The sequence below is a fragment of the Pelodiscus sinensis genome, chromosome 20 (genome assembly GCF_052426305.1).
Source record: "Pelodiscus sinensis isolate ZL-2025 chromosome 20, ASM5242630v1, whole genome shotgun sequence".
Classification (NCBI taxonomy): domain Eukaryota; kingdom Metazoa; phylum Chordata; order Testudines; family Trionychidae; genus Pelodiscus; species Pelodiscus sinensis.
In genome coordinates this window covers 9,920,311-9,935,171 of record NC_143071.1, presented here as the reverse complement: position 1 = coordinate 9,935,171, position 14,861 = coordinate 9,920,311, and the positions used below count along the sequence as shown (strand labels likewise).

General features: G+C 45.5%; 1 protein-coding gene across 4 annotated transcripts in view; it reads right to left on the bottom strand.

Moving 5' to 3' along the window:
• Window positions 1–13,930, bottom strand: part of SMURF2 (SMAD specific E3 ubiquitin protein ligase 2) — a 117,078-nt gene extending 103,148 nt beyond the window's left edge. For 2 of the 4 annotated variants that reach the window (XM_075903922.2, XM_075903919.2), the window contains exon 1: window positions 13,555–13,928. In XM_075903922.2, the coding sequence (XP_075760037.1) occupies window positions 13,555–13,606 (52 nt within the window). In that variant the 5' untranslated portion in view covers window positions 13,607–13,928. Of the gene's footprint in view, window positions 1–13,554 lie in introns of all 4 variants that reach the window. The other 2 variants (XM_089772031.1, XM_075903920.2) reach the window with 2 other exon arrangements.
• Between the last annotated feature and the right edge of the window lie 931 nt (window positions 13,931–14,861).

Here is a 14,861-nt window from a genome sequence, read left to right as displayed (position 1 = left end):
ATAAAAAAAATCTCTGTGGCCAACTGCTGCAGCTCACTGTCGTAGATAGCCATGGTGAGCTCCCTGACCTCTCAGCCCTCTGGCCTAAGCTTCCACCCATTGTTCTGACTCCTGCACTGCAATCCTGCTGCCCTGAGCCCCCCTCACTCAACTGCTTGCCCTGATTCCTGCATTCTCTATACTCCCAGCACCCTGCCCTGAAAGACCCGAGTAATTCCAGGTAGGTCTTCTAGTCCAGTGTTTCTTAACTTTTTTTTTTTTTAAATAAAGCACCCCTTTTTCAAAAAAGAAGAAGTACCCACAGTATCTACAGTTTTCAGAAACATGAACATTTTTTCTACCATTGCAACACATTTGTTTAAACAACTGAATCGTAGCCGGGTGGGCGATGACATTTTTGGATGTAAAAAGTACAAAAATAGTAAAGCACTGTAAAACTTAAAACAAAAATTCAATTTTCTTCAAATTTCAGTTGTGTTGAGATATCCCTGAGGGTACTCGTACCACTGGCTGAGAAACACTGTTCTAGTCTACTATATATGTGAGAGTTTATCTTTCTGTCTGTTCACCTGTTTCTTCAAGAACTCCTCCTAAACAGTAAGACCACAAAATTCAGTATCCAGTTTCCTCTTATCATAACTTAAAGCAAGGTAAGGGTTTAGTAGCACCAGGAAAATGGGATGTGCCCAGAATGGGATTGCTTCTCATAGAACCACACAGAAAAGAGAATCTCCAGGTAGCTGAAAAGAATTGGCTAGGGGTATGCCCCTTCTACTCCCCCATCTAGGACTGCCCCAACTCCAAGCCTCCAACCTTTCAATGTGCCCTTTAGGATGAAGCTCCTTTCCCCTGCTCCCCCGCACTGGTACAGGAACATTCCTGGCTGTTCCCCTTCACCAAGGAGCAAGGAGAAAGTTTAGTTTGCTGCATTCCTCACGCTGGCTGGTAAGTACAGGGAGAAAACAAACCTGGACCTGCCTCAGCCAGGAAACATGTGGAAGAACACTGCAGCAGCTGTGAAGAGGCACTTCTCACCTGGTCCCAATCTGCTGTGGTGAAAGGGCTAGGGTTGTCCTTTCTCCCTATGGCAGCCTGCATACTGGCTCTCTCATCCCCACCCCAATGGTTTAAATGAAGAAAATAAAAAAATATTTGAAGTAAGGACCTGAGTAACACTGGGTAAATCGTCTAGTAAATTTATATGTTTCTTCTTTTCCTTTCACTTTCAGAATTGTGCAAACGTGAAGTAACCATCTTATACCTTTCCATTGGGAATACCTTTCAATTCACTTTTAGGAATGGAACGAAGCACAAAAGCCTTCCAGCATAAGTAGCACTTGCAAGAAGAAGTCAAGAGCATCGATTATTTAAGAGATATATGTGAAACCTGGTAATGGACTAATGTAAAAGTACTTTTCACATTACAGTAAAACTCTAGGGGGAGGGGAGAGAGAGATAAGTGGAAGCAATGCTCAGGGACTCATGGAGTGAGAGGGGGACAGGTAGGCAGAAGGAGTGCTTGGGAGAACTGAGCTGTCTGCCCCACCACCACCACACTGCTGCCTCTGATAGAGAGGCAGCAGTGCGGAGGAGACGGGGGCATGTGTGAGTCTGTACACATAGGGAACTGGCTTTTAAAGGGACAGGCGCAAGAGTTGGTGGGGTAGGCAACAAGGATGTTAAGAGGCAGGTAATTGACTAATCATGTAGTCAATACAATGGAGACGATGCTGGGGGAAAACCGGCTTTTAAGCCAGCTCCTCCCCCCAGCAACAGCTCCTGTTCCCGCCTTGCTATCTCTGATTCCGAGGCAGCAGGGAGAAGGAGGAGGGAGAGAGTAGTCAACTCGACTACCCAATAAGGCTAAGCTTATCAGGTAGTCAACTACTCACTTACATCCCTAGTAGGCAGGAGCCAATCCTACGGAGCTGCCTTCCCCCCCATACTGCTGCCTATCAGAGGCAGAGCGGGCGGTGGGGGGCCCACAGGAGCCAATGCTCCTGCCTGTCCCATGTGTAAAAGTGTAACCATTAAAAAATTCAGTGATTACACATTTACACAAATAGAAGATTTTTAACATCCCTACTCTCAATCTCTAGCATCAAAAGGGCCAACACTGAATTTTACTTTCAATATAATGTACATTAAGAAAAGACAGTTTGCCTCAGTGCCTTGGCACTAGACTGTAAGACCAAAAAAAAAAAAAAAAAAAAATCAGGGAATTCTACTCACAACTTTGCAAAGAAAATCAGACACAATCTCAGACAAGTCATTTTCCCCCATTCTGCAGCTCAGTTTCCTTCCCCTGGACACTGAGATAATGTTGAGCCAGCTTTGAGTTAAGCTTGGAGATCTACAAACAGTTCATTATATGTCACAAGTGTTCTTATCTAACCTTGTGGTGTAAGCATCTAATATTTGAGTAGCAAGGGAAAGTTATTTATCTTGTTCTTTTGCTTCTTTGAAGATATAAATCGCTCAGATCCCTACTTTTAGATCCCAAAACTCCAGGGGAAGACAGATTATAAATACCTCCAAAAATTGAAGTACATGGGGAATTTCCAGTTGGACCCCTTCCTTCCCATAACCCATTCAACCATGGCCCAGTCCAACTACCAGTATACCACTAGACTAACATTTTCAGCATAGGCGTGCGCAGCACATTTCATTAGGGTGTGCACCCAGGGATTTTTTTTTTTTTAAAGGCAAACATTTATTGAATACTCAATCATAAAGGACATTATTTTTATTCATCAAACGAACTAAAAAAACTAAAACTTAACTAAACTTAATTTTTTTTTAAATTAACAACTAAACTTTACTTAAAAGAGCATATCATGCGATTACATTAGAACACAAAGCCACTTTTTTTTTTTTTGAGACATTAGGGTGTGCTTGGGCACACCCCCTGCCCACGCCTATGATTTTCAGTCAGCTCCTGAAGCATCAGATCAAGTACTGAGTTCCTCAGGGGCTGGGAATATTCTAAAGGCAACACAGTCTGACTGAAGGAAGAATGCCATGTGCCACTCAAATGATCTCAGCTGTTGTGACAACACACAGGAAGACATGCTGTCATGCATCAAGAAAACAAACATCTTGTTTTACACCCAGAAAAAGCTACAAAGTCAGTGCACTGCAATAGTATAGAAGTAATGTATTCATTCCATTAGATCAGTGGTTCTTAAATAGGGGCCACTTGTAGCCCAGTCATCACACAGTCGCGGCCCATGTGACATGCTCGGGGCCATACAGACAGTAAACATACTGTGTGGATGTAGCCTGCCTAACACAGAGAGAAGCATATGTGATCAACAACAGTAAACAGGTTGAAAACCACTGTATTAGATAGATGGGGGCCGCAGAATTCTGTGCCAGATGATATTTCAAAGTGACCTACAAAGGAAGAAAACACTAGAAGTCCAACCTGGAAGCCAGTAGGGATGTGAAAGGTTAACTTGTGGAGGTTGGAGCAGCTCCCTGCGGCAGAAGGGTGGTTCCAGCCCCATGAGACAAGCCACAGACAGGGGCTGCTCCAGATGGTTGGAGTATACATCACTGGCAGGGCTAAACCCTCTTTAATCTGTTAACCAGTTAAACAGCATGTTTAACTGGTTAATCAATTAAATGGGATTTCACATCCCTATTAGTCAGAAAGGAATGGATAACCCTGGCACGGTCCATAGCAAGAAAACAGTGCAATCTCTTAGCTAATCTCAAATGAGTGATATGTGTTAAGGATGTTAAATTGCAGTTACTGAGCTAATTGTATAGTTGATAAAATGTATAACAACTACACAATTAGTCAATATGACCACCCTTCAGAGCCACAGCGGGGTTAGCTCCGGGAGCCACCCATGCTGTGGTTCTGCATTTTAAATGTAGTAAGAGCTGATGGGCTCTTTCTACATTTAAAATGCAGAGGCGCAGTGTACACATGAACCGTGACTGCTTGGTCCCAGCTTGTGCTGAGTCCAGCAGCCTCTATCCACAGTAGCCAGGGCCATGAACAGGGGCTGGTGCTGGAGCAGCCTCTGGTCATGGTGGCCAGGGCTGCGCGTGGCCAGCCTTGGCTGCCACGAACAGGGGCTGTTTAGTAGCAGCAGACTGTCTACAGGAGGGCCCAGTTCCCTGCTGGGACCCCTGTGGACAGAGGCTGCTTCTCAGCACTCTCCCCTATCCCTCCCTCTGCTCTATCAGAGGCAGCAGGGGAAGGGGAGGTGGCACCCCGGAGACTGGGCTGGGAGGAACTGGCTTTAAAGCCAGTTTCCCCCAGCACCAGCTTGTGTTCTCCCCCTCCCTTGCTGCCTCTAATAGAGTCAGCAAGGGGAGGGGGGGAGAACAGCACAAGGAGCACGGGGCAAGTGGGGACTCAAGCAATTCCCACCCCATGTTTCCATGGGGCTCTTGATGCATTTCAAAGGCTAAAGCGATAGTGGGAACCAGTGAGACCGGGGACTGCTTCAGTCCCTGCTCGTGCTGCATCCCTGCTGTGCCTCTGCGTCTCCTGCCCCCTGTGGAGATGGTACTGGGGGAAGGGGAGGAAACTGGCTTTTAAGTGATCTCCCCCAAGCACTGGCTCCTGTTTGACACCCGCCCCCCTCATGGGGGGGGGAGTGACTAGTTGAGTCACTACTCGACTTATCCAGTAAGCTTATGCTTTTCAACTAGTCACTTACATCCCTAATACATGTACCTGAAAATCTAAGAGTAGTTGGAAGTAAGATTCAGAACTGTATCAAGATTGTGAACCCCTTTTGGCAAAGAAGGGAGCATGCTCTACTAACAGTGGTTCACTGCTCCCAATCAGCAGGAGCTGCGGGAACTGTTAGCCAGCACCTCCCTGCAGCCCCTGCCATTTCCTACAGCTCTAATATTCTTCCACAGAGTTGAAGGGCAGAAAGGAGCACAGATTGATCTAGTCTGACTATCACCAACCATTAAATTTCAACCAATCAGCTACCCTTCTCTTGAGCCCAATTATTAGTGTTTGGCTAAAACAGATTTTCCAGAAAAGCACCCAGTCTTGACATGACGGCATCAAGAGGTGAAGAATATGACACTTCTCCTTGGTAGTTTCTTTCAGTCATCTGTTACCTCCATTATTAAAAGATGGGCCTTATTTCTAATTTGAATGTTTCTTGCTTCAGCTTCCAGCCATTGGTTCTTGTTATGCCCTTTGCCATTATATTAAAGAGCCCTTTGGTGCCAGGTATTTACAGTACTTACACACTGTAATCAAGTCATCATTCAGTCTTATTTTTGACAAACTAAACAGATTGAGCTGTGTAAGACTCTGATTATATGACATTTTTCCTGGCCTTGGAATAATTTTTGTGGCTCTCTTTTTTTGCATCCTCTCCAATTTTTCAACATCTTTTTAAAAATGGCATCACCAGAACCACATGTAGTATTCCTGTATCAGTCTGACCAATGCCACAAACAGAAGGGAAATAAAATCACCCTTCTATTCCTACTTACTCCCCTGTTAATAGATCCAAGGATCTCATTAGCCCTGTTTGCCAGAGCATTGTACTGGAAGTTCATGTTAAGTTGCTTATCTACTAGGACCACTAAATCCTTTTCAGAATTGCTGTTTCCAGGATTTATTTCCACCATCACCCCACACACACAGACCCCATTCTTTGCCTATGGCCTTACATTTCTTGTTCCTAGATGTACAATATTGCATTTGACTATATAACACATTTTGCTTGAACAGGCCCAGTTTACCAAGCAATTCTAACCACTCTGTACGAGTGTCCCATCCTCATCATTCTTTGTATTATTCACAAATTTTATCAGAAGTGATTTTATATTTATTTACAGATAATCAATGACAATGGTGAATGGAGTTGGAACTAGTACCACGCCTTACAGGAGGGCTACTCAAATTTGGAAGCCCCGGGGGCCACAATGATACTCACAGCACATGCTGAGGGCCACAACTTAAGTGTGGTTGCATATACATGCAAATACAAATGCAAATATATGCAAAAAGCTTCTTGCAAGCTGATGGACATAAATATAAAGATTAAGGCAAGTTTAAACAACAAAAAAGGCCCCATTTAAGTCAGTTCTGCTGATATTAATAAAATGCAATATTTACCAGATTTCCAGCCATATGACAGCACTTTTAATGAGCAATGGCAGACCAGGAATTTAACTACTAAAATGCTTATCAACAGAAGACCATTATATTTTCTTTTTGTTTTGTTTTGGCTCCCACCCACAGGCCACATGTTGAGCCCTGTGTAAACCCAAACCACACCGCCGCATGCCCACATGTTAAGTAGCTCTGCCCTACAGAATCCCATTAGAAACACACCTAGTTGATTAGGATTCCTCTCTGACAACTAGTTACTGAGATGTCAGCTACTTAACATGTGCTTTAAAGAATTTAGCAATGTACAACATCAAGTAAGCTGGTACAAGCCAGCCATGGAGGACTCATTGCAGTGCAGACATACTTGAACACTTACTATGGACTGGGGGTGTGTGTCCAAGAGTGGCAGAGTAAACAGACTAATTTATATCTATGCAGTTACCTTTATCAACCAATGATTCTCCTCACTGTAGATACAGAAACACTGAATGAGAAACTGTCTTACCCCCTATACACACATTATGCTCTTCTCTCATATTAAACTAATTAAAGAGTATGGTTTGTGTTTCGTGGAACACACTACAGGCAGTCCCCGACTTACGCGGATCCGACTTATGTCGGATCCGCACTTACGAAAGGGGCTTTCTTGCCCCGGAGCTCGCAGGTAGTGGTCCTGCCACCTCGACCTCCGGGGCGAGAAAAGCTGCTCCCGGTGCCCCTGGTCTGCTGGGGACCGTCTCCAGCAGGCCAGGGGCACCGGGAGCAAAGCCGCAGCCGCGGCGGGTTCCCGCGCTTCTGCGGCTTTGCTCCCCGTGTCCCTGGTCTGCTGGGGGGGGGGCGGGCGCAGCTAGTGTGCCCCCCCCCAGCAGACCAGGCTTTTGTTGTGGACCCTGGGGCAGAGCAGCTGGGTGCTGCTGGGTTGGTCCAGTAGCGCCGAGGAGCGGCCGCGCTACTGGACCAACCCAGCAGCACCCGAGCTGCTCTGCCCCAGGTGTCCCCAAGTCAGCCGCTGCTGAAACTGACCAGCAGCTGACTACAGGAAGCCCGAGGCAGAGTTGCTCTGCCCCGGGCTTCCTGGAATCAGCTGCTGATCAGTTTCAGCAGTAGCTGACTTGGGGACGCTTGGGGTTCTTAAGTTGAATCTGTATGTAAGTCAGAACTGGCAGTCAGTTTCAGCAGCGGCTGAATCTGGACACCAGTTCTGACTTACATACGGATTCAACTTAAGAACAAACCTACAGTCCCTATCTTGTACGTAACCCAGGGACTGCCTGTATACAGTGCTACATGTTAGTATTTTACCATAATTTGGAGTTTTGGTTTGGAAAATGTATTTTTGAAAAAGCTGTACATAAAAGAAAATGGCATTAAAAGTTATTCAGTTAAACCCTTTGTAAAATGTGTAATATTTTGAAGAATATGTAACTAAAATGTAGTGCTCTGGTTTGCTTGTATTAAACTCCATATTGTAACATTTTTAGCACTAGCCTTCATTTCAGTTAACTTTTTACAAAAACATATAGCATTCCATACTCCTTTTCAAACTTGCAAAATTCAAAATATCCCTCTCCTCCAACAGATAATTTCCTCTATAAATATTACAATATCAGCTCAAAGGAACTCTCATTGTGATGCTATGCTTTATGTTTTGATATGTAGGATTTTTTTGGTTCAGCACTAGGTGCTACTGTGAAATACCATGCCACCTTTTTTTTTTTGTTAAAAGAAGGTAACCCCTCATGGAATTAACAAAAGATGCACTGAAATGATAGTTGAGATTAAATATTTTTCTCTCTTTCTAAAACTCAAATACAACTTTTTGTCATGTTTTTGCCAAATTTGTAACTTCTGGTCTCCTGAGAGTAGATGGTAAATAAGGGTAAGAAGAGAATTTCCTCTACCAACTTCCCCATAGTCCCCAGCCCAAACTGTATTCATTCCTGACCCACAGAAGTCTCTTGTATTCCACTTCTATTTTTTCGCGCTGGAAAAGATTTTCTACACAATTACACTATACCACAAATACCACACAAGTTAGCCTTGATCCTTGTGGGTACATGATGCCAAGGCCAAGAAATTCATTTCACCCATTACCCATTCCAAATTCAGATCAAAACTGTATCAAAAGAAGTTATAGTTTTCGTTTAGAAAAACATTACTAATACATATTGAGCTAAACTCCAAACTGATTTCTTTTTATTTATTCCTGATTGATAAAAATTAGCTAGACTGATGTATTTCATGAAAGCAGACATCGCTGAAAACTCAGGATTTCCAATACTATTCAACACTTCTAGTCCGTGAAGATGAGTGATATTCTCTTAGGGTATGTCTACACTTGCACCCTAGTTCAAACTAGGGATGCAAATGTAGGCATTCAAAATAGTCAATGAAGCGGGGATTTAAATATCCCGCGCTTCATTAGCATGGTATTGCCTGAAGCGTTACTCTGATCAACAGCTGTTTTGAAAGTGAAAGCGCACGCCGGGACGCATTAGTTTGAACCAAACCCCTTGGTTCGAATTAACGTTACTCCTCAAAAAATGAGCAGTAACATTAGTTCAAACCAAGGGGTTTGGTTCAAACTAACGCGTCCCGGCGCGCACTTTCATTTTTGAAACTGCTGTTGATCGGAGTAACGCGCTGGCATGATCATACTAATGAAGCGCGGGATATTTAAATCCCCGCTTCACTGACTATTTGAATGCCTACATTTGCATCTCTAGTTTGAACTAGGGTGCAAGTGTAGACATACCCTTACTTGCTCCGCACCTTCACTGTTAAGAATTAATACCATAGTCCACCTGAAAGCTTGGAATCACAGTTTTCAAATGGTGCACCGTATTCACTTTTATAGAAAGAGACCCACGAGAATGACAGCTATTAAAAATCACGTAAGAACTGAAATGGGGTGAATGCTGGAGTTATCAGATTGTCACCTAAACAGGCCGTAAACATGGTTAGTTAAAATGGTGGCAGATTAGGTAAAATGCCAGTGGCTGCAAAAGTCCTGCCTATTCAACAGTTCCCATGGCTAAATCAGTGATACCCACAGAGGGAAAAGTATAGTGTAGACACAGCCTTAAGCCCAGCTTTGGCTGGAACTCACACTAACCTGACCTATATTTGTGTAAATGAGATCAGAACCCTTCACTTACATTTTAATTAAAATCTTAGCATAAAAGTATTTGAATATATATTTAATATTTTGACAATTATCTAATATCCTGTTACTTTCTACCTCAAGACCATGCATAATATACCAGTGTACATATCAGTAAGAAATATTTGTCTTCATGTGGCTGTCATAAAAGGCAAAGTTGAATAGCCTTAGAAGAAATTTATAGCCTAGATGCACTGTAAGATAAATTTAAAAAGTTATTAAAAGTATGTCACCGCTATGGTTTTTCCCCTATTATGGAACCCAGACCTAAATAAACTGTTAAACACTTAGTGCAAAGGTATGCCAAACATTTCTCAGAACTTTCTTAAGGTCCCAACAAAGACTCAACCTTTTCTGCAAAATGAGGCCTAGGTTAAATATTTTATTTGGCTCTTCAAGATGGACTGAGCAGTTGGGCATGAGCTTCAGATCAGTTCTTGGACTCACATCAAACACTATCCTTTCATTTATCCAGTCAGTCAAAACAACGTTTTCCATCTAAATCTTTAATGTTTATGTCCTGAAAAACTGCTAATTGAATCCAGTTCCTGAAATCCCTTTTTAGAATCTATACCATCAAGTTTAAAGATAATGAACACAAAAGAAATAAGTATTACACACCGATTACAGAATTAATCCTATCAATGTTCAAGCCAAAACAGAAGACTGCTAGTTTCATAAAGCCAAAGAAAATTAAGATTAAACAACACTAGTCAGAATTAGAGAGAAAATTATTTTTTAAAAAACACCACTGGAATAGAAGGACACTAATTCCAAACAATTTTAGCATTCAAGAGTTCTCAGACTGCTTTTACAATCAAAAGGGGTAATCAAAACCACCCAGAGTACTTCAGACTATTCCCAAGCAAGAACTGACGTCAGTTCAATTAATAAAATTCAATTCAGCACTTATACCAGCTTTCCTTAAGCATGTAAAACTTCCTTATAACAACTGACCTTACGTGTAAATCATTTACAATTAGCAAAAGCACAAAATCTCTCAACATATCAGATGTACGTGAAGGACTAACCGATGCTTCATGCAAATCTCTTAAAATCAGAGTTGTTCTGTTCCAATGCCAAACCATTATTAAGCATGGAAGATTCTTTCTGAAGGCAATTTTGTGTGTATTTTCTTTTCAGCATCTCTCTTCCCATTTTTTTTTAGCAAAGATATATGCTCAAAATATATTCTTAAGATACTATCTATCCTTTCTTGAGACTAAATTGATCATAACTGCACACTTTACTAAAATTCAATAAATGAAAAAATATCTACACAAGCTATTTATTTCTTAACCACGACCATAACCTACTCCAATGCATCTATATTGTCAGACAGACCATTATGTCCTGGCCTAGATCTTTATTAAAGGGAAGAGAAATCCAGAAGTGAAAGATTTTTGTCTAGAGCAGTGGTCACCAACCAGTGGATGAGGATCTACCTCTGAAAGGTGATCTTGACTGGTTTGGTCAAGAGGCTATCAAGCACAGCACTGTAGCTACCCCTCTGCACACTGCTGTGTGTCTCCTGCCCTTTGCCTTGGAGCTGCGCACCCCTTGGAGCCTCCTGCTTGCTGTGCAGGGCAGGGCAAGGAGAGGAGGGGGCGCTGATCTCTGGGTGCTTCCTCACCCACCCTATATTCTAGCTCCACAGAATGGAGGAGGGGGCACAACAGGGCTTGGGATGGAGGGAGTTTGCTGGCTGCTTTTGAGTGTGGTGCAGGGCCAGGACAAAGGTGAGCCTGCCTTAGCCTCACTGCACTACCACCCAGGAGCCACCTGAGGTAAGCAGTGTCCAGCTAGAGCTAGCTCTGAGCCCCTACTCCAGGTCATGAACCCTTCCTGCACCCCAAGCCCTTGCTCTAGCCCTGAGCCCCTGGATCCAAACTCCCTTACAGAGTCTGTACCCCCACTCCCTGCCCTAGGCTCAGCTCAGAGCCCTTCTCACACGCCAAATCCTTTAGCCCAGGACCAGAGCAGGTGCCCCATCTCTGCCGCTGCCTGATGAAAAGGAAGGAGAATGGGAGAGAGAGGGGGGAGTGATCAGGGGCAGGACATTGGAGAAGGGGCACAAAGAAGGGGGGCTATATGGATTTGAGGTAGATCCTGGATTGCACTTAAATTCAAAAAAGTGATCTCATGCTTAAAAAGGTTGGAGACCAGTGGTCTAGAGTTTTCCATTAGGCCAAGGCAGGATTATAAAGCATTTTTTTAAACTCACCTTAGTTTCTCTGAGCTCAGTCAAAAAGCAAGGAGCCACAGACACAAAAGTGCAGAACAGTATTTTTAAACTAACACTGTCCCACATATCAGTCCAGCGCCACTCATTTCCAAAGTTTATTTCTAAGGAGTTCACCACCTGGGCAGTATCCTGGCCCTGCATAAAAACCCCTTTTACAAGATTAATCTAAATAAGTTCCAAAATAGAATGTAAGCAATTATAAGAAAAAAATCTACACGATCTAGAAAAAAGCCATTTTTCTCTACTTCGAATTTTAAAAAATTAAAATGCGGTAACTTTAATTTTTTTATTAGAAGTTAACTGAAAATACTGCACATACCATTAAAATTACATAATTTAAAAAATGCAGCAACTATTTTTAGACTTTTTTGAAAGAACTAATAGCTGTGCCTTACAAAATAAGTTAACTAGGTTCAATAAGTTGTTGGAAGACAAACTATTTTTAATACTTTTCTTAAATCTTGTATTTTCATATACTGAAGTCACAATTTAGAGTACAAAATGTGTTTTCTCAATTTGCTGTTTCCTCGCAAGTCTTCAGTGATTATTTTTCAAAGGCAGACAAGCTTTATTCATATTTATAAGTGTTTCTCCATATTTATCTACTTACATTGCCCTCATCACTACAAAAGGAGCTCATTCCAAGTATTCAGAAACAGATAATGTTTTCCTTCCTTTCCAGAAGACAGACTGAAATTAGTTTACACCATAAATGTAAAAGTAAACTAACATTTTTAAAGGCCATGGGTTTTTTAAGGGCTTTTTTCCTACAGTATGATGGCCTATATCCTATGAATTGTTTACAATCTCAACTGAGGAAACTGGCTTGAAAACAGCAACACAAAAGATCAAAACAAAGGGCCTGATAGTTTGACGATTACACAGAGAAGACGGAGAGGGTGAGAAACAACCTAAGGTACAATGAGTGGTCCTGTGGCACCTTAGTGACTAGCAAAAAAAATATAATATCATCATCTGACAAAGTGGGTTTTACCTACAAAAGCTCATAATACTATATATTTGTTAGCCACAGGACTACTCATTGTTTGTTAAAAAAAAAAAACTTAGAAAGCAACGAATAGTCCTGCAGCACCTTAGAGACTAACAAAAAATGTAGATGGGATCATGTCTTTTATGGACACAATCCACCCATGATCCCATCTACATTTTAGTTAGTCTCTAAGGTGCTGCAGGACTATGTGTTGTTGTTAAGTTTTTTTTCTATTACAGATTAACAGCGACCCCTCTGAAACATTGTTGTTCAAGTAACAACTAACACAGCTACTCCTCTGAGACAGCCTAAGGTACCTACCAAAAAGTTACAATGGCCTCCCTAAATACTACAACATATTCAACAACAACAACAGAGAGAGTGGTCCGGCATTTTACAGAGAAATACATCTAATGAGCTCAGGTTTAATCGAGATTCTGATTGAGGGAGGCGAGGGGCTCCACTACCTCCACCTCACCCCACACACACTGCCCAGGGCTTCACCTCTCCTCCTAACCCAGGCGTGTTTACTACCCTAGAGTAAACAATCCTATCGTGGCCACAGCAACGTGTCCCACGGGCGACGGGCAAAGCCGTGGCCCACGGACCCCCCTGCTGAGAGGAGGGAGGCAGGGAGTTTACTTCTTGTTTCCCCTGAGGCCTCTCCGTGCCCCAGGTTCAATCTCAAAGACACATGGAGGGAGCTCGGTCCCACCCACCCCTCCAGCTGGACTTGCGGGGCTTAGACAACAGAGAAAGGGGCTTCCCCGGGTCTCTCCTTTCACACCCCCACTCCCTTCGCAGCCACACTCGCCCGCTCTGCCCCCCCCCAGCTCCCTCACCCCAAATCTTCACCCCCCCACCTTAGCCACGACGGCCCCCGCCCAATTCGACCCCTACCCTCCTGAACCACCGACCCCCTTCTCCCCACCAGGCTCCCCTCAGCCGCCTCCCCCCTGCCCGTCTCCTCACAAAGCCCGGCGCTTGGCCCCCCCAGCCGCCCGCTCTCCGCCACCCTCTCCCGCCTTCCGTCCCCGGCCCCTCCTCACCTGTCAGTCGCAGCTTGACGGGCCCGTTCCTCCGGGCCCCCTGGTTGGACATGTCTCCGGCCGCGGCTGGGGCTCGGCGCTGCCTTCGCCCGGGCTGCCCCTGCCGCTGGGGCCGGGTAGGAAGCGGGGAGGCGCTAATGGAGTCGGGCTGGGCGCTCAGGGCAGCGGCGGCGGCGGCCGCCGGACGAAGAGAAGCCCGGATGTGCCCAGCGTCGCCATAAGCGGGGCCAGCGCCGAGTAGGAGGCGCCGCCGCCGCCTTCCCCCGCCCCCTGCCCGGGGCCCTGGCGGCGAGCACAACAAAGCCCGGGACAGCGCGTTACCGCGGCGGCAGCCGCCTCCCTTCCTCCGGGACGGAGCCTGCTCGCCGCCTCGCGCCCAGTGGGGGGTGGGGGCCCCCGTCCCAGTCCCCGCTGCTCTCCTGCCCCTGCGCTCCTCCTCAGGACCTCACTGCCCCGGGGGAAGGGCTGCGTATCCCGACTGTGTCCCCCCCCCCCCCACTGGGATGCCCCCAGGGCCTCACTGCCCCTGGGGGGGGGGGAGGCGGTGTCTGTCCCCTAAGAGCCCCCCCCGGGAATGCCTCCATGTCCTCACTGCCCTGGGGGGAAGGGGTGCCTATCCCCATTGTGTGCCCCCCACTGGGATGCCCCCAGGGCCTCACTGCCCCTGGGGGAAAGGTGGTGTCTGTCCCCTAAGAGCCCCCCCCCCGGAATGCCTCCATGTCCTCACTGCCCCGGCGGGGGAAAGCCGGGGTCTGTCCCCTAAGTCCCCCCCCCCCCAGAATGCCTCCATGTCCTCACTGCCCCAGCAGGAAGGCGATGTCTGTCCCCTAAGTGCCCCCACCCCGAATGCCTCCATGTCCTCACTGCCCCGGGGGGGAAGGGGTGCCTATCCCCATTGTGTGTCCCCCACTGGAATGCCCCCAGGGCCTCACTGCCACTGAGGGATAGGGGATGTCTGTCCCCACTGTGTGCCCCCTCCTCCTGGAATGCCCTCATGTCCTCACTGCCCCTGGGGGAAGGGGGTGCCCCCACTTCAAGGGAGTGTCTGTCCATTACTGCCTCCCCCCCACTGGGATGCCCCCAGGCCCTCGCCAGTGTTCCCTCTAATTTTTTCCACCCCTGAGCTGAGTGAATTTTCTGATGTGTGCCACTCAATACATCGTCTTCATATTGGTGCACATCACAAAATTAATGTGGTGGGAGTGGAGTCAAGGAGTTCTGAGTGCAGGAGGGACCACTGGGCTGGGGCAGATGATTGGGGGTGCAAGGGTTCTAGCTGGGGATACAGACTCTGGGGTAAGGCTGGG